This window comes from Haliotis rufescens, unplaced genomic scaffold (assembly GCF_023055435.1).
Source record: "Haliotis rufescens isolate VD_foot unplaced genomic scaffold, xgHalRufe1.0.p SCAF_3, whole genome shotgun sequence".
NCBI lineage: Eukaryota > Metazoa > Mollusca > Gastropoda > Lepetellida > Haliotidae > Haliotis > Haliotis rufescens.
In genome coordinates this window covers 50,176,941-50,203,021 of record NW_025964001.1, presented here as the reverse complement: position 1 = coordinate 50,203,021, position 26,081 = coordinate 50,176,941, and the positions used below count along the sequence as shown (strand labels likewise).

At 40.3% G+C, this 26,081-nt stretch overlaps 1 protein-coding gene across 1 annotated transcript in view; it reads right to left on the bottom strand.

Moving 5' to 3' along the window:
• The window catches only part of LOC124117810 (disheveled-associated activator of morphogenesis 1-like), a 180,056-nt gene that overhangs the window by 58,048 nt on the left and 95,927 nt on the right, over positions 1-26,081 (bottom strand). Inside the window, exons 4-6 of the mRNA XM_048403044.1 lie at positions 9,006-9,071; positions 1,646-1,734; positions 244-379 (exon numbers count right to left, since the gene is read on the bottom strand). Of these exons, the coding sequence (XP_048259001.1) occupies positions 244-379; positions 1,646-1,734; positions 9,006-9,071 (291 nt within the window). The remainder of the gene's footprint in view (positions 1-243; positions 380-1,645; positions 1,735-9,005; positions 9,072-26,081) is intronic.

Sequence of the window (26,081 nt, the reverse complement as noted above, 5' to 3'; positions counted from 1 at the left end):
ATTGCCAAGAGGGTGGATACAAGGATATCCATGGGAACATCAGCCTAATGGTTTGTGGTTGGTGGGCATGAAGATCTCCCATGCAAGGGAACATAAACCTAATGTTACGGGGCACCATGTTGCTGAACTCAAAGATTATCCAAGAAAAAAACCCTAATGTTATGTGGTCCTGGGTTGGTGGACATGTAGAACACTAAGATAGTGTGATTGTAGCTGTGAAAAAAAGCTTGGTGTTCAACTGACCGAGTTGTTCATGAGTGCCTTGATGCAGCCAATGATAGAGGTGTGGATTTGACTCTCCGAGCTCTGGTAGTCCATCTTACACAGGTAGTTCAGCAGGCTCTGTAGACCATTTTTCTCAATAAACCTCACCACAAAACTGGAACAGAAAGCATTGAAAAGATTAATCACAGTGACTGTATTTTGTTTCTTATGGAATAGTAAAAATACCAAATCAAAACTACTGAAATAAATCCCTTGCAAATCTTTGCAACAGTTATCATATCTCCATGTCAGAATGATAAGATCTGATCCACATGATCTTGATAAATTACTATGTATCCCGTCTTAGAGGGAAGTAAATTTCTCAGCGAGAGAATAAATCCCTTATACTCGCTTTGAAGCAAAATGCTGCACACTTTTTTCGAGTCAATGAAAGTCACGTGACATAGCACAAGCTAACCTTTGCGCAATCGAACAGCTGTTTTCTGTCAATTTTGAATTTGTGTTAATTCTTTTACCATGTCATTGCAAAACATATCAGTAAAATAAGTTCATTGTAGCAGGATCACATAGGGTACACAGGGTTTTATGAGTTCCTCCGGCTTGTGGTATAAAACCAAACAAGGGAAACAAAAAAGAAAATGTACCTCGAGTGATCCTGCTACAACTCATATTGTACCACAATCGATATAGAATGGTCATAGTATCATCATTACACTAAACCATTATGATGACATCACTATTAGTGTTGCAGTTGATTCTGAGCCAGGAATTCACTGACCAATCTGTATGTGCATTTAAAATCATAGAATTGAAACTACTGGTCATTATGCGAATTCATCAAGAACTCATATATCAACCATAACATGGTTTAAATCTGTTGATTCCAACAAATCTGTTGGTGGTTCCCAGCCACATCATACGAAAAGATGTTAAAAGATTATATTTGTTGTTACCCTGCCTGTCACTCAGCATTAAGGGGAGAAACCAAGGAAGGACAGGTCAACTCGGAACAGCATAGTGTCTTGAACACGACATTATACCCAATTTCACCTCCCCCTAAGGGGGCCATGGACATTGCAATGCATTGAGTGTTTGATCCGCAACTGAGTAACAAGCAGTTTCAATGAATTATAAAACAAACAATTTCACATGTTAAGGAGTATGGCTCTTTAAAGCTGTGACATTGCCATATGCACAAGATGCCAAGATGGAATTTGTACATTGTAGCAGTTGGTGTAAGATATCTTGTAAGTAACTCAATTTGGAACAGACAAACCAGTGATTGATATCATGAGCAATGTCACATGAGCAGGGTCCCAATACATGCAATCAACCAAGTTGCTGAGTCACCCAATCCCTGAAGTTGCACCTTACAACAAGCATAGACTGTTTGGGGCCTATTCTAACCTGGAATTCCTACCTCATCCGCTGAGTCCTCAGTGCTGTCTTCAGGTTGTCGACAAGCTTGATCTTCATGTTGACCTCTTCCTCGCTGAATCCCAGGTACAGCTGAAATTCCAAAACAACACATCTGACCTTCTGAATGGTAAATGGTGTACATGTTGTGAATGTTGAATGTTGTTTAATACAACAGTCAAAGATACTCCAGCTTTATTATTGAAACCTATAAATGATTGCGTCATGGCCAGGCAAACTGAAGGTTGACAGTGGTGTCACACCATTGGGGTATGACATACATAAGACGCATAACAACCAACTGATCCTCTACTGTTCAGACAGGATTGGGATATTGGTTACCTGCCTCTGAATTCCCATTTGGATGAACTCACATTATTCTAAAAGTAGTTCTACACAGTGCAGAAAATGTAGAAAAGACATCATGAAATTGTCTTCAAAAAGTAGCTCAAGAGTTTGTTGTGTAGTGTACACCATCTGTGGGTGAGACTGCGACTAGCAGACTGTAAATAATGGACTGAAAGCATCCATCCACATCATCAAGGTACAAAGACACACAGTCAGCCAAGTCCCTGAGTCTATCCACACCATCAGGGTACAAAGACACAGTCAGCCAAGTCCCTGATTCTATCCACACCATCAGGGTACAAAGACACACAGACAGCCAAGTCCCTGAGTCTATCCACACCATCAGGGTACAAAGACACAGTCAGCCAAGTCCCTGAGTCTATCCACACCATCAGGGTACAAAGACACACAGTCAGCCAAGTCCCTATGTCTATCCACACCATCAGGGTACAAAGACACAGTCAGCCAAGTCCCTGAGTCTATCCACACCATCAGGGTACAAAGACACACAGTCAGCCAAGTCCCTATGTCTATCCACACCATCAGGGTACAAAGACACAGTCAGCCAAGTCCATATGTCTATCCACACCATCAGGGTACAAAGACACAGTCAGCCAAGTCCCTGAGTCTATCCACACCATCAGGGTACAAAGACACAGTCAGCCAAGTCCCTGAGTCTATCCACACCATCAGGTTACAAAGACACACAGCCAGCCAAGTCCCTGAGTCTAATTACACCATCAGAGTACAAAGACACACAGTCAGCCAAGTTCCTATGTCTATCCACACCATCAGGGTACAAAGACACACAGTCAGCCAAGTCCCTGAGTCTATCCACACCATCAGGGTACAAAGACACACAGTCAGCCAAGTCCCTGAGTCTATCCACACCATCAGGGTACAAAGACACACAGTCAGCCAAGTCCCTGAGTCTATCCACACCATCAGTATACAGAGACACACAGTCAGTCAAGTCCCTGGGTCTATCCTCACCACCAGGGTACAAAGACACACAGTCAGCCAAGTCCCTGAGTTTGATTTTATGGGTTCTTGCAAGGACCATGGTATACAGGGGAGCTACATGGAAGATTGAAACCCTGGGTCTAATTTCGGATGTTATAGAAGTAGTATTCTTAGAATTATTAAAAATGATGATTATTGTTCAATAATTCTTAAGAAACTTCTACCTCTATTACATATCTGCCAGAGGGACCCCGGCGGGATCTGCCTCTAGTAACTTCCTGTATAATTGACAGCAATCCTCTTCTGGAAACCATAATGTACTGATTCTAATCCTACTGAGATAATTTCCGGTTAATGGTGATAGATGACATTTAAAGTGCTTCTAATCGGTCCTACACCTAAAAAGCATAGTAATCAATTACCCATCTGTTGTCATCTAATAGGGAGGATGAAGGTTGGCACGATCTTGCCGCAGCATCTGAGGCAAGCTCAGGGTAATCTGATGTTTGCATCTTCTGCGTCGATAACTTCCAGGTGGTAAGATGTAGGCTGGGCAGATTTTCATGGAATATGCTGGTCGTAGCAGATCCTAACGAATTGGTAACTGTATGGGTTCCTCCATTAGTAGCTTTAATAGTCCGGGGAACCATACTGGGGCTATCAGTATTATTACACAATACATCTCCTCCACCTGGTGGATGACTTTGTCTAGTAGAAACCATGGTGGGAATGCGTAGCCGAATAGATTCGTCAAACCCTTCGAAAAAGCATCAATCTGGTGAGCTATTGGGTTGGGAACTGGATTGACATAAACTGGGAGTTGGTTGTTCTGGCAGGTGGCGAATAGATCTATGTGTGGTATGTCCCATATCTTGGTTATCCAGCTGAAGATCTGTGGATGTAGTGTCCATTCTGTTGCCACTATTCTCCCCTGACGTGAGAGGCCAGTATGTTCAGTTTCCTGGGCATGTCTCGCTTCCATCCGGCAGTTGAAGGAGTCTGCCAAGGCAAACAATCGTGTCGTCTCTGTCATCAGGGAGTTTGACCTGGTTCCACCACACCTTTGAATATATGCCACTACTGTGGTGTTGTCTGTAGCTATGAGAACTGGTGATAGATGAAGTTGTGTTCTACATTCCAGGATGGCGTAATATATGGCCTTCATTTCCCTGCATTTTTTTCTCAGCTGTGTTCCACAATCCTTCTACTGTGAGTTCGTCCATATGATTTCCAGAATCTGATGCATCTGTGAATAGATGATGTTCTGGCGTCGGAAAAGTCAGAGGGATGCCACTCCATTCCAGGATGGCGTAATATATGGCCTTCATTTCCCTGCATTTTTTTCTCAGCTGTGTTCCACGATCCTTCTACTGTGAGTTCGTCCATATGAGTTCCAGAATCTGACGCGTCTGTGAATAGATGATGTTCTGGCGTCGGATAAGTCAGAGGGATGCCACTCATTACATGCTCTCTGTGGTCCCACCAATGGAGGTCTTGTAGCAAAGTGGGAGGTACCTGAGACTGGAATTCTAGGCCCATTGATGGTATCGAGTTGACCCATGTCTGTAGAGGATGTAGCCACAGCCTTCCACTGAAGAGGTGTCAAGTTGCCTATCAGAGACATCCACCACCTCGGCGACTTGAGATTGATTGGATTATCTTTATAGTCTTGTCGAATGGTGGACATAGATATCCCGTGTCTAGCAGGAATCTTGCTCCAATGTATATAATGTCTTGGGCCAGAGTGATCTCTGACTTGGCTGGGTTGACTAGGAAACCTGGGCAAGTCATAAGCTGGACCAAAAATATCGTGTTCTGATGTAGCTGATTTTTTCCTTGGTCTGCTGCTAAGAAGTCGTCCCGATAACCATGGATTGAAACTAGCTGGATACGGGCAAACTTGATGACTGGTGCTGTAATTCTGGTGAATAGTCAAGTTGCTATCCCGAATGGTAGGACTTGGAATTCGTAGCGTCGGCCATTGACTGTGAAGTGTAGATATTTCTGAGATGATGGGTGTATCAGGACGTGAAGATATGCATCTGTAAGATCTAGGCTGAAAAAGCCAGTCTCCCTTCTTCAACCGCAACTTCTGTATGGACTCCATCTGGAATTTTGGAGGCGACACCAGATATCTCTTGTTGAGGGTCTTTAGATCTATTATCATCCTCATTTTGGTTGTGTTCTTCTTCGGGACTAAAAAGACTGGGGAGTAAAAATCTTTGGTGTTGGACTCCTTAAGTTCCCCAATGGCTCGCTTCTTTAGTTGTTTCCTGACGGCCAATTCTGCACCTGCTAACTTGGCACCGGTCAGGTGAAACATTCGACCCCAGACGTGTATCTTCCGCCTCAAATGTTTCCTGAAGTGTAGCTTGTAACCGTGAGCCACAACGTCTGGAATCCAGTGGTCGGGTGTAACTTGCTTCCAATTTTCAGCATATGACAGAAAGCACCCTCCCACTGTGCCCGGAGTCGGTGTTATGTTGAAAGATGGTAGGCGTAAATCACAATCCATAGACGTAACCAGGTCGAAAGGGTCCATAACATCAGATGGGGTTGTAAGGAAGTCAAAATTTTCTTTCCTTTCTACCACTTGATCTTCCACGGTGATTATATCCCGGTTTCTTTTTGTCTGGCTGGCGAAAAGAGTCCTGCGAAGATTGTGGCTTGTCATACCTCCGCCTCTGTTGGACAGAATCTTTTTTCAGATAGGACAAACTTCTTCTTAGGAGGCTGTTTAGACGCAGATGACTTATGGTCCCAGGGTCGCTTGTGAGACTGTGATGACTAATGAGCTCTTGCTGCAAGGTCTATGGTTGAAGTCTGGAAATGCTCGGCTGTATCTTGCTTGACTTCATCTATCACATTTCTGAGCTTCCCGTTAAAAGTTGTGGTCACTGATATCAGTTGCGACGTCACAAACTTCTTGGTCTGGATAGATACAGCCCTTGACCTAATCTGGGTTAGGAGCTGTTGTCGCTGTAGTCTCAGTAACTGTGAGGAAGTCCAGACTTGGGATGCCAGTAAATCTTTCTGCATCTTGATGACTGAGTCAAGGAGGCTGTGAATTAGCCTGACTTAAAGGGTCCTAATAGTCATGCGTGTTTCCGGCACAATTCCTTCATAGGATGGTTAAAGAAGCAGCATGATCTGTCTTATTCCGGCGACGAACCAATGTATATATGCCCCAATATCCATGGAGTATCTGGCAACCGAGGCTAAATCCTTGAAATGTGATGCTGATAACATAATGTTCATGTCGGGATTGTGCACTAAATTATAGAAGTCCTCATCCAAGTGTTGGAACTCTGGAATTCTAGCATTGTGCGTCTTGTATAACTTCCGTTTTTACTGGTGGAAGAGGTAGAAGTTCCTTGTGCTTGAAGTCTGTGGATGTTATCCATCGATTGGTCTACGACCTTGCCCGCGTAGCTGGGCCAAGGTAACGTCTGATGAATATGCTGAGATGGAGCAGGCACATGACATCCCTCGTATTCCAGCATCTGGGGTGGTGAATCCTCTGTCACATGTGGCTGAAGTGTAGGCATAAGGTGGTAAAGCTCTTCAATACGTTCAACAAAAGTGTAGACTTCGCTGTAATCTCGATGGGGGGAATTGTCAATCTCCTCCAAACCCTTTGATTCTGGCTCTGAGTAGCCTTGGGTCCCATTGGACGGTCAAATGGTAAGCCGTGGTTGGTAGGCTGGGTAGCTGTGGGTGGCTGGCCCATAGAGTCCGTGCGGCGTCCGTACAGTTTCTTCACAGTTGGCTGGCTGGACGGCTTATCAATCAGTTGGATACCGTGCGGCTGAACGGTATTGTTCTCTGGTCTAGAGCTGGCTTGGTGACTGGTCCATGGGTTCGTGACTGGGAGCCACGCCGTGGCCCATGGCCTGGCCTACGTCCGTGGGCTTGCAGTGCTGCTCAGCTTGTAGCTCTTGTGTAGCATGGCCCCCGGCCATGGACGAAGATCTGGTAGTCTGAGCCAGACCTACTGTCTTGATCTTAGCATTCATATCGGACAGCTTAGATTCTGGCATGTCCTTCATCATCTCCTGCTGTTCTCTCCAGTAGCTGTTGAAGGAGACTCATGGTGAGTGCATGAGGCGCTGGGGTCCACTTTCTTCTTTGTCACCTCACTCCTCTTGGCGTTAGTCACGTCCTCTGATATCTTGGAGAAGATCTCTTCAGATGTGTGGTTACATTGTTCACATCTCTTCTCCAAGGTGCAGGTCTTCCCTCTGCACTTCGTGCAGTTTATATGAGGATTTCCAGTGATCATAAATCGACCACACTTCTTACACCCGGGGGTGGTGGGAGATTGCATGGCGACCTCACAAACATCAGCTATACCCCCATGCGTGTAGTCTCTTGCAGTAGCACTATTACTTTAAATATATATTTGTTTATATGTCTGTTATTATAGCAATGTTATTAGAATAATCTTAGGTTAATGCGACCTACTACCAGGTGCTAGATTGTCACTACTATTATAGTAGGTGTTGACTCCAGCACACACAGGAAAAAAGTGAGATTGCCACCATTATGACGGCGACAAGAAGTTGTGTGTAATTGACAGTGAAGAGGAGGTCAGTTGAAAATCTGAAAATTTTAGTTAGTGTGATTGAAGCCAAAATACAGGATTTATGGCAGATAAGTAATAGAGGTAGACAGATGAACGTGTACTTCTCTAGATACAAATGTAGCATAAAAATCGGAACCATTTTCATGTTATAATCCAGGATCTAAGTTTCCAGAGGCAAGGCTGGACCCCCGGATGAATCCTATTGCAGTAATGTATAATTCTCTTCATAACAAACAAAATGTATACAATGTATCTGTTTATTATAGGGTGGGGATAATATCGGTTTGCATGTTATGGTCAAGGATCTAACTTTGGGAGTGATGGACAGATGAACAGAAGGGCCAGTCCTCGTAACATATGTGTATTTGTCTTGTTATACTAAGCAGTTACATGTATACATGTATATGGTAATAGGGTGGGGATCTCAACTGCTTCCAAGTTTTCACCCTAGAACTTAATCCCCCAGGGTGTGGCAAGACCCCAGGCTCAATTCTAATATCATGATTGTGTTTGTCTCTTTATGCCCAGCAATTGTATATATGATTATGGGGTGGGGATCTCAACTGCTTCCAAGTTTTCACCCTAGAACTTAATCCCCCAGGGTGTGGCAAGACCCCAGGCTCAATTCTAATATCATGATTGTGTTTGTCTCTTTATGCCCAGCAATTGTATATATGATTATGGGGTGGGGATCTCAACTGTTTCAAAGTTATGATCCTGGGGTTAAGTCTCCAGGGGTGGAGCAAGTCGCCTAGGCCATCCTGGTAGCATATGTGCATTCCTCTCATTATACTCAGCAATTGTACTTATGGTTATACAGTAAGGATCTTAACTGTGTCCAACTTAGCCCCTCAGCCCCTTGGGGGTCAGCCCCACCATTTGTACAATTTTGAATCCTCACCACTGGAGAATGCTTCCAACCAAATATGGTCTATATCTATCTCTTAGTTCCAGAGAAGAAGTCGTTTAAAGCAATATAGCCAAATTACCCCTATTTCACCCCGCCCTTCAGCGCTACCATTTGTACAATTTCTAATCCCCATCACCTAGGGATGCTTCTAGTCAAATTTCGTTAATTTCCAAGTAATGGTTTGGAAGAAGAAGTCGTTTGGAAAAATTGTTGACATACGGACGACGGACAGATGGACAACAGACGCCACGGTATGGCATAAGCGCACCTTGGTCCTTTGGACCCGGTGAGCTAAAAATGCAGGAAAACAGCTGAAAATGACATAGGTCATGGAGCTCAAGCCCACAAGTAAATTCTTTGAATGCAAAAGCGGTGCAGACAAACCATAACCAAGGTGATCTGGGATTCAAACCAGTAAACCCAGTAAAACTGTAAACCCAGTAGCATCTCTTAGAGCACTGGACCACCTCAGTCCCCCAAGAAACAGAAGGCAATTACACATCAACAAGTTACCAAATTGCTGTGGTTTAAAGTTGCATCATAAGAAGTTATACTCACTGGTGACATTGTGCTGATTCGTTCTATGTAGTAATCTGGCCACGTTTGTGATGACGCATCTTCATCCTGAAACAGAAGCAAATGGTTAACAAACCAGACAGAAGCAAATGGTTAACAAACCAGACAGAAGCAAATGGTTAACAAACCAGACAGAAGCAAATGGTTAACAAAACAGATAGACGCAAATGGTTAACAAACCAGACAGAAGCAAATGGTTAACAAACCAGACAGAAGCTAATGGTTAACAAACCAGATAGACGCAAATGGTTAACAAACAAGATAGACGCAAATGGTTAACAAACCAGATAGACGCAAATGGTTAACAAACCAAACAGAAGCAAATGGTTAACAAACCAGATAGAAGCAAATGGTTAACAAACCAGATAGATGCAAATGGTTAACAAAACAGATAGACGCAAATGGTTAACAAAGCAGACAGAAGCAAATGGTTAACAAACCAGACAGAAGCAAATGGTTAACAAAACAGATAGACGCAAATGGTTAACAAACCAGACAGAAGCAAATGGTTAACAAACCAGATAGACGCAAATGGTTAACAAACCAGACAGAAGCAAATGGTTAACAAACCAGATAGACGCAAATGGTTAACAAACCAGATAGACGTAAATGGTTAACAAACCAGACAGAAGCAAATGGTTAACAAACCAGATAGACGCAAATGGTTAACAAAACCAGATAGACGCAAATGGTTAACAAACCAGACAGAAGCAAATGGTTAACAAACCAGATAGACGCAAATGGTTAACAAACCAGACAGAAGCAAATGGTTAACAAACCAGACAGAAGCAAATGGTTAACAAACCAGACAGAAGCAAATAGTTAACAAACCAGATAGACGCAAATGGTTAACAAACCAGATAGACGCATATGGTTAACAAAACAGATAGACGCAAATGGTTAACAAACCAGACAGAAGCAAATGGTTAACAAACCAGATGGAGCAAATGGTTAACAAACCAGATAGACGCAAATGGTAAAAAAAACAGATAGACGCAAATGGTCAACAAACCAGATAGAAGCAAATTGTTTACAAACCAGATAGAAGCAAATGGTTAACCAGAAAGACACAAATGGTTAATAAACCAGACAGAAGAAAATGGTTAACAAACCAGATAGAAGCAAAAGGTTCAGATGATTTTGAAATAACAATGACACCTAACGAGCAGGACAGGTCGCATAATGCTTATCTGAAAGTTACAGAGTGGGGAACAGGTTGACACAAACAGTTCTAATCAGGTTCACACAGTTTTTTCTGCAGATTTGCTTTGTAAGGATACAGTGCTTTTCAGGTGTTTGACACTTTCACCTTCAGAAAAATTCTAAATCAAATTTAATAAAAATAATTCCTTGGCAACAACATAAATAGGTACACAAAATCTAAAACCTGTCACACCATCACCTTCTTTTAATGTCCGACTCTGGGCCCAAAGATTAGATATATTCACTGGTTGAGCACTGTCCAAAAGGATCATAATATATATATATATATATATAATTTTTTAATTTGAAGTTTACACGATGTACGGTTTATCCACTGGACAAGAGGTCGGTCAGATGACCGTGAAATTGAGGTTCATAAGTGTATGAACAACACAATTTGACGCACTCTCCTACCCAGAGTTCCTTGCGGCACAGTGTTATGCTGAGTCACCACTGCGCCTGAGTGTGAATTTGACGTTCATACGTTTTGCACGAGGGCGTGTTCTTTAAATGACGTAAAGACTGACTACTTCCACATTCCTTGGGAAAACCCTGGGAATTCCCTAGCACGAAAACATGCATTAGCGTTCTTTCTGATCATTTAGAACCTTTATTCTAGGTCTCAGCGTTTCAGTATACATTGAGAAATGTCAGAGAGCGTGACTGCATGATTGTTCACGAATATCCTCGCTACGGCCTATCCTAATGAATAAATGAGGAAATGCACATCTAAACTATCGTAGTATCGACTCGATCTGTGCCTAGGCTGACATTGACCGTCTCCAGCAATCTATGAATTTACCTTAGTGTTTTTGACGCATCTTTATTCACCTTTCAATGATCGGCCAGTTGATCAATGATGACTAACACATGTAACCGCCACAGGTTCATTAACAACTTCGGAAATCTCTCCCGTCACGTTTATCGTGTCGGCCATTTTGACGTCTTGTACTTGATGTAAATGTATTACGACGCGCTGTCATTGTGACTGACTTACTGAGGTAGTTCTTTACAGACCTTTCTCATCTAATGAGGATATGATTTGAACACATGTGCTGCGTAAGATGTTTCTGAAGAGCAAGTTGTGCATCCATACGCCCACGTCACCTTTCTTTTTGAGGAACTATTTTACTCACGATATAGCTGGTTGTTGTATGGCTGTCAGTGTAAACATGAAGTCACACGTACTAAATAAAATTGTGTTTAGATCTTGACCTACATCCTTTGAGGTAAGAAATTGTGATAAAAAATTATAAGAATTGACTTTCACTTTCGCAAGCTCCGACGTTCATACAGTTTGGCCCTCACTCTATGAAGCTTCACACTCCAATAAACTCACACAACGTGAAGGTCAATTCTTAAATGTAGTGATGAAAACAGGAACACATTTCCACCCTCAACAACAACTACATGACTAGAGGCATGTGTCTCACACTTACATGCCCACCGTAATCAATATTTTAATGTTTAACCCTTTGGCCCCCACTGCCCGATTTATCAGGCAGCATAAACAATGGCCAAATACACAGCTGCCCGATAAATCGGGCAGCTACTGTCCAAGTCCAACACACGGCTGCCCGCTAAATCAGGCGGCACGACCGTGTTTACAAAATCGCTCTTTCTACTTCCTTTCTCATGTGTAATCTCGTTCTAAAAATAGAAACGAGATCTACATGTAATGACACGTCATTCCGTGGAATTTCCAAGTCTTTTTGGTGTGTAAATCGCGGATATGTCACCTGTTTTCGCGACAGGTATTTCTTCTTGCTTGAATCGTAAATCTAGCGTATGGCGGCCAACTACGATTCGGATAGCGATCAGATGACTAACAACGACTCTATCGGGAATAATAATGTGTTTGATTTGAATAATTTATGCGAAGGGGAGAGGGAATTTCGCGAATATTTTGGTGAAGATTTTGACGGTTTCGACGAGGTGTCCCCCCCTCCCGCCGCCAACTTTCAAGAATGGGTGTGGCAGAGGGACCACAAGGGTGTAGACATGAGGGATTTTGAAGAGGCGACCGGACTCAAGAATACTTATTGACACGGTGAGTGAAGAGTCGTGCTATTGATTTTTTCCAACTGTTTTACAATGATTCTGTGTTTGAACAGATTATCAGGGCGACGAATGAGAATGCAGCCTACAAGTGAACGAGCGATCACAACAACAACAAAGGTGAGTGGCATGACGTATCTCTTTCTTTTTTTAAAAATTTATTTTTCTGATCGCAGTCCGAATTGTAGTTTGCCGGTTTGTCGTATGTCCTTGTATTTCGCTCAATTTGAATAAAATTTATTTCCATATTCATGTTTGTTTTCTTGTTTTTTACATCTTAATTTAAAGTTTAGTAACTGTATTAATTATGTAATTATTAATTGATTTAATCAAGTACTGATTTAATTTATTATGCAATTGTAAATAGCAGTGTATTGTAAATATGTTATCACAACTTATATTTGCAGAACTTGAATTTATACGATCTTTCAGTCCTTTTACAATTTTTTCCTCCTTTCAGATCAATCTGTGATATCTTCCCTGTGATGTCATTCTTATAGTAGCTGTGGTTCAATGTTCAGGTAATGTGATAAATTACTATTTAATTACTTAAATACTTAATTTTTGTTTCAAATCCTGAAAAAGAACAAAACAAATCTGATATTTGTGTTTTTACCTGTGTTAACGAGTTTACCTGCGTTAACAAGTTTACCTGTGTTAACGAGTTTACCTAAGAGGCTGTAAGTGTATCATAAGTAATATCTGACATCAGTATAGAAAACAAAGTCAGTACCAAGTGTTGTAAACTTGTTTATTTGTTTACAGATGTGCATGAAGAGAATTTACCTGTAACACCTGGGATTACCTGTGCCGTCCAAGATGACAAGACCACTGTGTTATGTTTACCTTGTATCTGTGATTTATTTTTGTGATTTTCAATACAATTTGAGTCAAAATTCATTGTCTGTTATCATTTTTTCAGTGTTTTCAAGTTTCATTTCACTTGTAAACACCTGTAATTAGAAAATAACAAAGGTTAGAGACAAAAACAACAAAGAATATTACAGTATACTTACTCCTCTTTACAATGGTATATGATAAATGTATATTAAAAGCAAGTTTCTGGTAGAAAAAGTGCATAAAAAATGATAGTGTGATTTTCCAATAATACTGCCAGGGAGGCCAGTGTGCAGGCCTTGTCAGTGTCAGGGACTGCAGTGTTTCAAGGGACATAACTCTGGGGCAGCCAGGGATGAAAGAGTTAATAAACCACACATCCTTTTTGTTCTGGGACACAATATGATTCCATAAATAAACAAAATGGTTTCATGTTTTATGATCAAAAGGTCAATTAGGAATTACTGACTTGTGAAATGAAAAGTTATATGTTCACTCAAGGGAGACAATTCTGTCAAAGAAGCTTATTACTTATTGAAGTAGTAAGTATATTTATAAGTCATATATGCTGAAATGTCAAATGTTTCCTGGATACGAAGATGATATTTCCTCATTCTTACCATTGAAAACCATTCTACAATGACAAGTTGATGATAACCCTCTTTACTGCGTATGAGTGAAGTTGGGGGTGGCAGTCAGAGGGAATCAGGGAAGGCTCAACCTTTAGGGGAGGGTCATAAAAAAAATACATATATTTGGGGAGGGTCATGAAAAAATCAACATTTTATGATAAAATCTAAAGTGCTTTTCATTTTGCCTTCACAAAGATGTACAAGGAAATGGGGAGGATCATCCAAAAAAGAGAAGTATAAGAGGTGGGTAATTATTTTTAGTACATTAGTGTGCATCACATCAAACACCTCTGAAACAATTAGTTGCACCTGTAATCTTTGCTAAAAAAAGTTGTGCTTGTTATTCTTTGCTGCAAATAGTTGTCCACAAAACAAAATGTTATTCAAACAGAACAATAATAAATCTGGATTGCAGAGTGAATTTCAGACACCTATAATTTAAGCAGCTATTTTGGTTTGACTTGATCATTAAAAAGACCTAGTCAATTTATGCATTCAGAATATTGAAATTCCACTTACATTACAGACAAATTAAATATAACATTTACATCTCCATTAACTTTTCATGCCAAACTCATTTCAAATTCACTAACCTAGCCCATCTCAGGGCCCATAAATTTTAGTAAAATTACCAGTTGAGCACAATCCAAAAAGGATTCTAAAATATGTAGTACTGCAATCAAGTGTCACATTTGTCTCCATACATCCAAGCAAGATTCCAGAAGTAGGTTTAACATATTTACATATTAAATATAATTCAATTTTTAAAAATCCTACAATTTTTAAGATTAAATATAACTTCTGTTAATGTTAAGCAAACTTTTGTTTACAAATGTGGTTATATTCTTTCAAGTGACAATCCAAGTTCTATCTTAATTATTGAACAGCACTGATGAAATACAATGATTCAAGGGAGGTAACTCCAACAAACACCTGCCTCCCACAGTTTTTTATACATGGTGAAGAAGATAAGGGATACTATCATTACCATAGCAACCCTAAAAAACACACTAGAAAAACAAATCAACAATGAACATGAGGAAATGAATGTTGAGAATGTAGAAAGAAAATAAGAAAAAGGTACAAAAGCCATTGTTACTTTCTGCAAAATATATGTTTCATGGTCAAGTTCCTGAAAAGAATTCTTGGAGAAATAGAGTAAACAGTTTAATATAACGTGATCACAATATTTAAAAAAGCGTGAACCCATTGTTATACAAAACGAGCAGAATAACTCGTAAATCGTTTGTGACTTAGTAATTGGGTAATTGTAAGACATCGTATATCAAAACGACATTAAAACAATTTCAAGACCAAGACAATTCTTTTACAAATGTGTCCATATATTTTAACAAATATATTATCCATTTTGCTTAAGTAATATATTCAGTTATAATTTTAAAATAAAAAACGGCTATTCATTATCCTGTTTATATGAATTACAATATTGACAATCACACTCCAAAGAAACACGTAGAAATACAGTTACATTTACAATTTCATCTGCTACCACTTGTCTAAAGGAAAGAAATATTGTATATGACACTATAAACTTATCACTTGCTTACATAAACAATGTTCAAACAAACAGGAGATTATCAAATGTTCATACATTTTGTGGCCTATATCTTCGTATGATATCATATTGAACACTGATAACTATCCATAGTGAAATTAATTGTGTGAAAAAATGTATAAAAGATATGCAAAATCTACATCATAATTGAAACTGTAAACATCAGGACACAATGATCATGTGTACTTTCAATCAAGGACCTTCACCTCAAAGAAATTACCAAATATGTTCAATAATGTTGACGTTTGACATCACTACCGGTGACCGACTTTTACAAAATGGAGTGTTCACTGACAACAGTACGCAGAATTTTAAAGTGGACTTTTGTTGATTCACATAAATGTGACATGTAAGTAATCAGAAAAATTCTGACAATCTGTGTACTGTTATTTGTTGTTATATTTTTCCTTGAAACCTAGAGAAATAGTCAGAAACTTTTATAAATACTGTTGTCCTTGTGCATGATTTCTTGCGTCAGTCATGGCCTCATGCAGGACGGAAACTTTCTGTTGAAAATATCAAATCAGTGCAATGTATCTATTTTCAATTCCCTGATTCTTCTTATGATTCTCTTCCTATGCATATTCTGAAAATGTTGAGCCAATGTATACCACAAATAGACGAATGGAAAGCTCAAAATAGGAGAAAATGCTACACTGTGTAAAGTGTGAATTTTGCTTTGTTTACATTTCAAACAAGTGCTGTTTTCCGAGGACAGCATTTGTTTTCACACCTGATTTATTTTGCTTGATTTCATCTAGACACTTTGTATTGGTGACAAAGACCATTTGTCATTTGATTCTAAAGTCTATGAGGAATACAAGGATATTTATCATCCAAAACTGGCTCCCACAGGGGATATGCTTGGATTAGATCAAGTGATATCTACACTGTAGATATCGCTGCAATGAAATTACATCACAATGCTATGCAGACCATTGTGACGTCACTGGTTACCCTGACGTCACAATCAAATGACATCACTAATGGCTCTGCTACTGAAGTTGTTAGCAGTACTTTTTACACTGAAGACACTGCTAATTACTGTCTACAAATTGAAAAAGTTGGAAGAATGATGTTGGATGATAAATAAAATCTCACCCTCGTGTCTTTTGATATCAAATATATCAACACTTGTTGATAAAAGTGACAAAAATCCTTGGCAAGCCTCAGAATTTTTCCACTTTTATCAACTCGTGTTGATATATTTGATATCAAAAGACACGAGGGTGAGATTCTCTATATGTATATCAGCTGTGATGTTATAGGTGTCTCAATACTGGTATACGTGAAACTTCACTTTGGCGTTCATGTTTTGTTTTTTTCAAAAACATTTTTAAATGGTTCTGGGGTTATCGTTGACGTTTTGGATTGATCATTGGTGAAGTGATAAAAGACAGAAACCTGTGATAAGTAAAATGCTATTTTTGAAATTAGGGAATTTCCTACAGTATTCAAAACTGTGAAATGTATATGTGTGTGTGATGTTTGTTGAATTCTATTTGACTTCAAAGTGAGGGTTGATGAGGAGGGACATATATGTCCTTCTGGTATCCAGGGGGTTAAACCCCATTTCACCTCACATCACCAAACAATCTTGCCGACAAAACTAAGGATCCTACTTCACCCTTCATGATGAGTAGTGATCCCGATATCCTTCAGACAGGTCAGTGTTTGAAGCTGCCTACCAAGCCAGGTAAGTCAGTTATACTCAAACACTATTCATGCAATACAGTATCTGCCTGCAATAAATCAGGTCTGGACCAGATAATATGAGGTTTGGGACAAGATAAGACTAACGCTTAGTCTCTGAAAATATATTATTTTAATAGTAACAAACAACTCAAATTAAATTGAAAGGAGCCCCAGTGAGATTGGAAATTAAAATACTGAAGAGAATCTAGACTTGCTTCATATGGGTCAGTGACTGTGAGACAGACAAGCCCTGGATAACTAAGAGATCTGGGCCAGTATAACTATCAGGTTTATCTAGGTAAACTACTGGTGGACAGCATGAGCAAAGATGGGGTACTCTGACAGTCAGGTCCCACTCTCATTAGTCAGACACATGGGGTATTGTTCCTTACCTGGAATTCTGAGACCAGATACAACAGGTGTACAGGCTTACATTAATTATAATAAAATTTAGTTTTTCAGACCACTTTCAAAATATGGTCAAATATCAACATGAACTGATCTAGAAATTTAAACATCTATTAATCAAAGGGAAAAAATAAATTGACCATCTTTGTACTTCTCATCCTTCAAAATGTGATTTTGATGCTGAGATTTTACTGAATAATTGGACTTGGATAAAACATTGTTCCACATTTGTAAATGAACTACTTTAAACAATACCAATGAAACTAAGTAGCTAAAGAACTACTCCACTGCAGCATATTCTTCTCATAATGAACAAAATAAAATCTAGTTCAAATCTGATGAAGGCTATGCGTTGCAAAGGCAGTAATTTTAATGACAGGATATCATAAGAAGTTACTTCCCATGTTGAAGGAGGCCAGTCGCTTGGTTCAAGATAGTGCAAGTGCACCCTCTCAGTGTATAACTCGCATCTGCAGCTGGACAGACCAGCTCTTACATTGTACTGGCTGGCAGCAAAAAACACAGCATGTATAACAAGATGAAGATTGTGACAAGAAGTATTATGGATAACAACTTCTATATTATATACTACTCAAAGGAAGTTAAGTACCACCCAATTCTTTCATGCTACGATAGTTAATCTGTCATGGCATGTGTATGTATAATAAGGAAGTTGTTTCATCAGATGAAGGCGCAAGTAATAGCCCTGAAACAATGCATGTGTACTATAAAAAAACCTTGTTATTCATTGTACTCCTGGTCATTATTACAACCAACTTCTACCGGTACTTGCCTATAAAGACTCTCAATATGAAGATGATCTGTCAAGATCGTAATTCCCCCCCTACTTTGTTACTTGTTTAAGGTTAATCATAGCAAGACTAATAATAACATGTTAATTTTACAATAAAATAATGTTAATCAGTATTGTTTTAAGTGAAATCTTCTGGAAGTTCAAATTCCAGATCAACAAAACATGAGTACTGTCCATTGTATATATATGTAGATGGTTCTAAAGTGTTCATGAGTTTCAAGATGAACAGGGTCTGGGCTAACATAGCATCATTGCATGTCATCATATTTTGATGTGTTTCATGCATAAGGAGAGTTTACAGCTGGGAGTGCAAAACTAGGCAGACAGGGCTGTAGGCTAGCATGACTACCAGTCTTGGTACAGCATCATTAGACATAGAACAGCTGGCAGGCTTCTGACTCTTGTCAAGTACCGTACCTTGCACATAGTGATACATCCAGTGGGGGACTGTAGGTGTGCATCACTGTGTCAGAAACATACTAATTAGCTATTCGTTATGAGGTGAGGTGCACGTTAACTTGCACATGCTGTGTGCTTGTACTAATCTGGACCAATGCTGGTTTTATGGTGCTAGCCCAATCAGATACTATGCCTCAGTTTAACATGGATACCCTCTCAAACACAGTATACTGACTGAGCCAACCAGTCCTTGTTTAATCCATTAATGAGGAATGCCAGGCAGGGTAACAACAAACATAATTTTTAACGTCTAAATACAAGGCATCCAGGGATTGAACCATTGGCCTTCTGCTCTCTGGGCAGATGCTCTATTAAACAAAAACTGTTCAGTAATCTATTTGCTCTCAATGGGAACTAAAGTATTTTTACTATTAAAAAATCTGTATCAGCCCTTACACCTCAACAAGGATTTCAAAGTCATACCCAGTCCAACACATACTAAACAACACATCTCATATCATCTTGTGTTTTGATGTTCTTAAAACTATTGATAAGCCACATTCACCATATTAAGTGCTCCTGACTTACTTCTAAAGCAATCTGTAAGTAATCTTCATAGCATCCGACACTTACATGACTGTCTGTGTATATAACAGAAGTGTAGAAGGGGTACATGATTGCACAGAAACTATTAATGAAAAGGTTTGTTCTCTACCATTCTATCTCTGACAACAAATTCATTTCATTAAGTATGGTTTAAATAAGCGCCCACCTTGTCAAATTTTAAGCACTCAGGGTGCTTATTAAGGAGAATACAGTAAAAACATTTCATTCTGATTCATTTACGTTTTATTTTTACAATTTCTGTTGTTAATGTCCTGTTATTTCACTATGTATAATGTTGTCTGTATATTGATCAAAATAACTGTAGAACAAAATGAAAACATGATTTTTTAAAATAAATTTTAATCCTATAAATTGGTTTCTACTTGATGGTATCCATGCCTATTGTTTCTGACAAGACGTTTTGCAAATAATCAGTGTGACCATGTGTGATAACATTCACTTTTGCACTTTCCTTGGAATACTCAAATGGAGAGTTGCAAGTTTAAGCATTTTAGCCTAAACAGACAAGAGAAATGATTATCAATATTACCTAAACAAACATGTCCGACATACGTGAGAATAAGGTTGTTTTTTTTACAACAGTGTCCCTATCTGCGGTGGCCAGCCACACCTCTAAGTATAGGAACCTATGCCAGAATACAAATCATAAACAAACATTTCCAACAAATAAGATGTGTCATGATTTTGATCAATACATTATCGCTGTCATGCACCAGTCATATACATCATGGAACCCACACTAACCCCAACACTTTGGCATCTTCTGTTTATAATGGCAATAAACTTTTCACTTCATTCTATTTTTTTCCAATCTCATTAAAATCATATCTTTGTTCTTGCTATCGCTAAACAAAGATCTGAGGACATCCCATTAAGGGTCACGTCAGAACGACCTTTCATCCAACCAATCAGAGTGTTGCTTACCAGATCATGAAAGTGACAGTCGGAATGTGTTTTCTGATCATGCAACCATGAAATATTTAACACGGGGTATTCCGAACGGCAGTTACAGGTTTTATGATTATATCCATACAATCTACGCCATCTATAAGCCATTCCAGAATGTTCTTATCAGTTTTATTTTTTTTAATCAAGAATACGTCAAAATATGTTCGAAGCGTAGTCGCCAGTTTGAAACTAGTGTCGTAAAGCTCGAGAAAGCTGCCTTCTGATTGGCTAATGTCGATTTCTTGTCAGTCATTTCATTGGTCGGTCAAAATTCGCGAAAGGTCGTTCTGACGTGACCTGTAATGGGATGTCCTCAGATCTTTGTTTAGCAGTAGCAAAATTTAAGATCTGATTTTAATGAGATTGATTTTTTCCTTCCTATTTCTCTTTTCCTCAGCCAACTGCCTCCTATTTTACCCTTCCTTTCCTTCCAAAAAAGTGCTACTCCCATCCCTCTCACAACTCTACCTCTAACTACTCTACTCCCACCCTTCTCTCTACTCTACTCCCATCCCTCTCTCTCTATTCTACTCCCATCCTTCTCTCTGCTCTACTCCTGTCCCTCTCTCTACTCCTATCCCTCTCTACTCCTATCCCTCTCTCTACTCTACTCCTATCCCTCTCTCTACTCTACTCCCATCCCTCTCTCTACTCTACTCCCATCCCTCTCTCTACTCTACTCCCATCCCTCTCTCTCTCTATTCTACTCCCATCTTTCTCTCTGCTCTACTCCTATCCCTCTCTCTCTAATCTACTCCCATCCTTCTCTCTCTACTCTACTCCTATCCCTCTCTCGCTACTCTACTCCCATCCCCCTCTCTCCTCTACTCCCATCCCTCTCTCTACTCTACTCCCATCCCTCTCTCTATTCTACTCCCATCCTTCTCTCTGCTCTACTCCTATCCCTCTCTCTCTACTCTACTCCCATCCCTCTCTCTCTCTATTCTACTCCCATCTTTCTCTCTGCTCTACTCCTATCCCTCTCTCTCTAATCTACTCCCATCCTTCTCTCTGCTCTACTCCTATCCCTCTCTCTCTACTCTACTCCTATCCCCATCTCTCCTCTACTCCTATCCCTCTCTCTCTAATCTACTCCCATCCTTCTCTCTCTACTCTACTCCTATCCCCATCTCTCTTCTACTCCTATCCCTCTCTCTACTCTTATCCCCTCTCTCCTCTACTCCCATCCCTCTCACAACTCTACCTCTAACTACTCTACTCCCACCCTTCTCTCTACTCTACTCCTATCCCTCTCTCTCCAATCTACTCCCATCCTTCTCTCTCTACTCTACTCCTATCCCTCTCTCGCTACTCTACTCCCATCCCCCTCTCTCCTCTACTCCCATCCCTCTCTCTACTCTACTCCCATCCCTCTCTCTATTCTACTCCCATCCTTCTCTCTGCTCTACTCCTATCCCTCTCTCTCCTCTACTCCCATCCCTCTCTCTTTACTCTACTCCTATCCCTCTCTCTCTAATCTACTCCCATCCTTCTCTCTCTACTCTACTCCCATCCCTCTCTCGCTACTCTACTCCCATCCCCATCTCTCCTCTACTCCCATCCCTCTCTCTACTCTTATCCCCTCTCTCCTCTACTCCCATCCCTCTCTCTACTCTTATCCCCTCTCTCCTCTACTCCCATCCCTCTCTCTACTCCCATCCCTCTCTCTATTCTACTCCCATCCTTCTCTCTGCTCTACTCCCATCCCTCTCTCTCTACTCTACTCCTATCCCTCTCTCTCTACTCTACTCCTATCCCTCCCTCTACTCTACTCCCACCCCCCTCTCTCCTCTACTCCTATCCCTCTCTCTACTCTACTCCCATCCCTCTCTCTCCTCTACTCCTATCCCTCTCTCTACTCTACTCCCACCCCCCTCTCTCCTCTACTCCTATCCCTCTCTCGCTACTCTACTCCCATCCCCATCTCTCCTCTACTCCCATCCCTCTCTCTACTCTTATCCCCTCTCTCCTCTACTCCCATCCCTCTCTCTACTCTACTCCCATCCCTCTCTCTATTCTACTCCCATCCCTCTCTCTATTCCCATCCTTCTCTCTGCTCTACTCCCATCCCTCTCTCTCTCCTCTACTCCCATCCCTCTCTCTCTACTCTACTCCTATCCCTCTCTCTACTCTACTCCCATCCCTCTCTCTCTCTATTCTACTCCCATCTTTCTCTCTGCTCTACTCCTATCCCTCTCTCTCTAATCTACTCCCATCCTTCTCTCTCTACTCTACTCCTATCCCTCTCTCGCTACTCTACTCCCATCCCCCTCTCTCCTCTACTCCCATCCCTCTCTCAACTCTACTCCTAACCCTCTCTCTACTCTACTCCTATCCCTCTCTCTACTCTTCTTCTAACCCTCCCTCTACTCTTCTCCTATCCCTCCCTCTACTCTACTCCTAACCCTCTCTCTACTCTACTCCTAACCCTCTCTCTACTCTACTCCCATCCCTCTCTCTTCTCTACTCCCATCCCTCTCTCTACTCCCATCCCTCTCTCTACTCTACTCCCATCCCTCTCTCTACCTCTACTCTACTCCTAACCCTCTCTCTACTCTACTCCTATCCCTCTCTCTACTCTTCTTCTAACCCTCCCTCTACTCTACTCCTATCCCTCCCTCTACTCTACTCCTAACCCTCTCTCTACTCTACTCCCATCCCTCTCTCTACTCTACTCCTAACCCTCTCTCTACTCTACTCCCATCCCTCTCTCTACTCTACTCCTATCCCTCTCTCTCCTCTACTCCCATCCCTCTCTCTACTCTACTCCTATCCCTCTCTCTACTCTACTCATAACCCTCTCTCTACTCTACTCCTATCCCTCTCTCTACTCTACTCCTATCCCTCTCTCTACTCTTCTCTTAATGATCTCTCTACTCTTTTCCTAACAATTTCTCTTCTCCCAACTTTCTCTCTACTTCTCTCCTAACCCTCTCTCTACTCTACTCCTATCCCTCTCTCTACTCTACTCTCATCCTTCTCTCTACTCTACTCTCATCCTTCTCTCTACTCTTCTTCTAACCTTCCCTCTACTCTACTCCTAACCCTCTCTCTACTCTCTTCCTAATTTTCTCTCTACTCTTCTTCTAACCCTCCCTCTATTTCTTCTCCTAAGAATCTCTCTACTCTTCTCCTATCCTTCTCTCTACTCTTCTCCTATCCTTCTCTCTAATCTTCTCCTATCCTTCTCTCTACTCTTCTTCTAACTCTTCTTCTAACCCTCCCTCTATCTCTTCTCCTAATAATCTCTCTACTCTTCTCCTATCCTTCTCTCTACTCTTCTTCTAACCCTCCCTCTATCTCTTCTCCTAACAATCTCTCTACTCTTCTCCTATCCTTCTCTCTACTCTTCTTCTAACCCTCCCTCTATCTCTTCTCCTAACAATCTCTCTACTCTTCTCCTATCCTTCTCTATACTCTTCTTCTAACCCTCCCTCTATTTCTTCTCCTAACAATCTCTCTACTCTTCTCCTATCCTTCTCTCTACTCTTCTCCTATCCTTCTCTCTACTCTACTTCTATCCCTCTCTCTACTCTCCTCCTAACTTTCTCTCTACTCTTCTCCTAACCTACATTGTACTCTCCTAACCTACTGTGTACTCTCCTAACCTACTCTGTACTTCCTTCTAACATCCTTCTTCATATCTTTATCATCTCTTTAATTTGTTATTAATGTGCCGTCTTCCTTCCTGCTCTCTACCCCACCACTGTCTCTTGTGTTCCTTCTCCCCTACTTCCCTGGCTGGACCCATGAAGATCCGGCGTAGAATAGGTCTTCAGCAACCAATACTTGCCGTGAAAGGCGACTATGCTTGTCGTAAGAAGAGACTAACAGGATCTGGTGGTCAGGCTCGCTGATTTGGTTGATGCATGTCATTGTATCCCAATTGCGTGGATTGATGAACATTATATCAATCACTGGATTGTCTGGTCCAGACCCGATTATTTACAGACTGCCGTCATATAGCTGGAATTATTAGTGTGGCATTAAACAACAAACAAACAAACAAACAAACAAACAAAACAACTTCCCTGGCTCCACTGCCATTGTTTTTGTAACAGATATGTGTTCGATGTAGGAGAGTGAAATTACATCACATTAACACCGAACAACGGATTATCAATGTGTGTGAAGCAAACATTTGTGTAGTGTCATAATTCAGTAGGCTGACATCTTCTTTGCCCAGTTTCAGGTGACACACAACAATGCAGAGTTCCAATATCAATGAAGAGTTGTCCCAACATTTAACACAGTTTCAATTTGCTGCAATATGTAGAGTAAACTCTATCTCGGCAAGATAATTTAATTTATAGTTTACAAATTTTCTTGGTCAGTATACCAAGATACAGGAGGCCAAATACAAAAAGAAAATAAAGGTTTCAATGGTCATGTAAAATTGTTTTTACAATAAAACTACACATAAAACATTGTCTAACTGACACCATTTTCAATCACAAACACCATTACAAAAGTCTTCTTTTTACTTTTGCAAAATTTTGGGTAGATTTGTGAATACAGTAAACTACGGTTATAACGAACTCAAAGGGACTACTAATTTTAGTTCTTTATAACCGTAATTTGTTATAAGCATATATACAGTATAACTACAGCAAATAGTCGGGACGAAAAAGTTAGTTTGTTATATCCGTTAGTTTGTTATAAGCGTGTTCGTTATAACCGTAGTTTACTGTACAAACAATAAAATGGGCTGTAAAGGAGGTCTTGTTGTGAAATATTTTATGAATCACTCATGATTTATAGGCAATGTATTCAGTGTCTGGTTTGATGCAAAAATTGAGATGTGGAAGTGCTCAATAACATGAGAAAAATAATATCTATATAGATTCAAACCAACCAGGATGATAAGGGGATTGTTTGCTACAAGCAGCACATAGAACTTGTATGAGAAGAATGTGACTTGATGTATACATGTCACACTACAGTAAAGATTCATATACGTTTTCAAGACTAATTTGGTGTTAGACAAAACTCACACAGTAGATATACACAGAATCACTCATTTAGTAGGGTTTTATTTATTTATTTATTTATTTATTTTGTAACTAACTTGCTTTTGGTAATACAATATATTTACCTTGCTGTCCGGAAATAACAGGTTTGTTTTTTTGCAAATACTTGATAGAATAGTCAACAATGTTGTCAGAGTTTGCTCAAGATATGTAAAAGTGTATTAGTGATAGCTGTAACTCCTAAACCAGTATCTTAAATATTGGACATGTGTTGTAAAAGTTTATATGTTGATGGAATTGTCTTCTTAGAACTAATTGTCACATTAATACAGGGGAATTTCCAAACAAAACAAATATTAAAACTACATCATGTATTGAGGAAAGCATTTTACATGAGATACTGTACACTGAGTCCAATTCATTTGGCAAAGCAATAGAGCACATCAGTTATCTAACAGAGTGAATAATTATGTTATAGAGGCACACAGATAGGCACTGTAAGTGGTATCAGATTGCTCCAATAACAAGGAGTAACTTGCCATGGTGGACCAACCAGCCACCTGGCACCTGCTGTCAACGGTGCAGGCCCTGCTGCTAACCAGTGTCTGTACAAGACCAGGCATTGAGCCATCACCAAATTAGCCCCTTCCACAGGACATAAAAGTGGTTGATGGAATGGGTTCACTCTGCAGAATAACACAGCAGTGTGCAAAGTTTACTTTGATCTGGACTATGCAAACCAGAGGTTGCGAGCAGGGTGGATAATCGAGCATACTTCCTCTGTGCCATTTGTTAATGAATGACGGCACATGGTCGCTGGATCCAAACTTAGGTTCCCAGTAACTCATGTCTGTTTCCCTGCTTGAGCTCTGTCTTGTCACATGCATACCC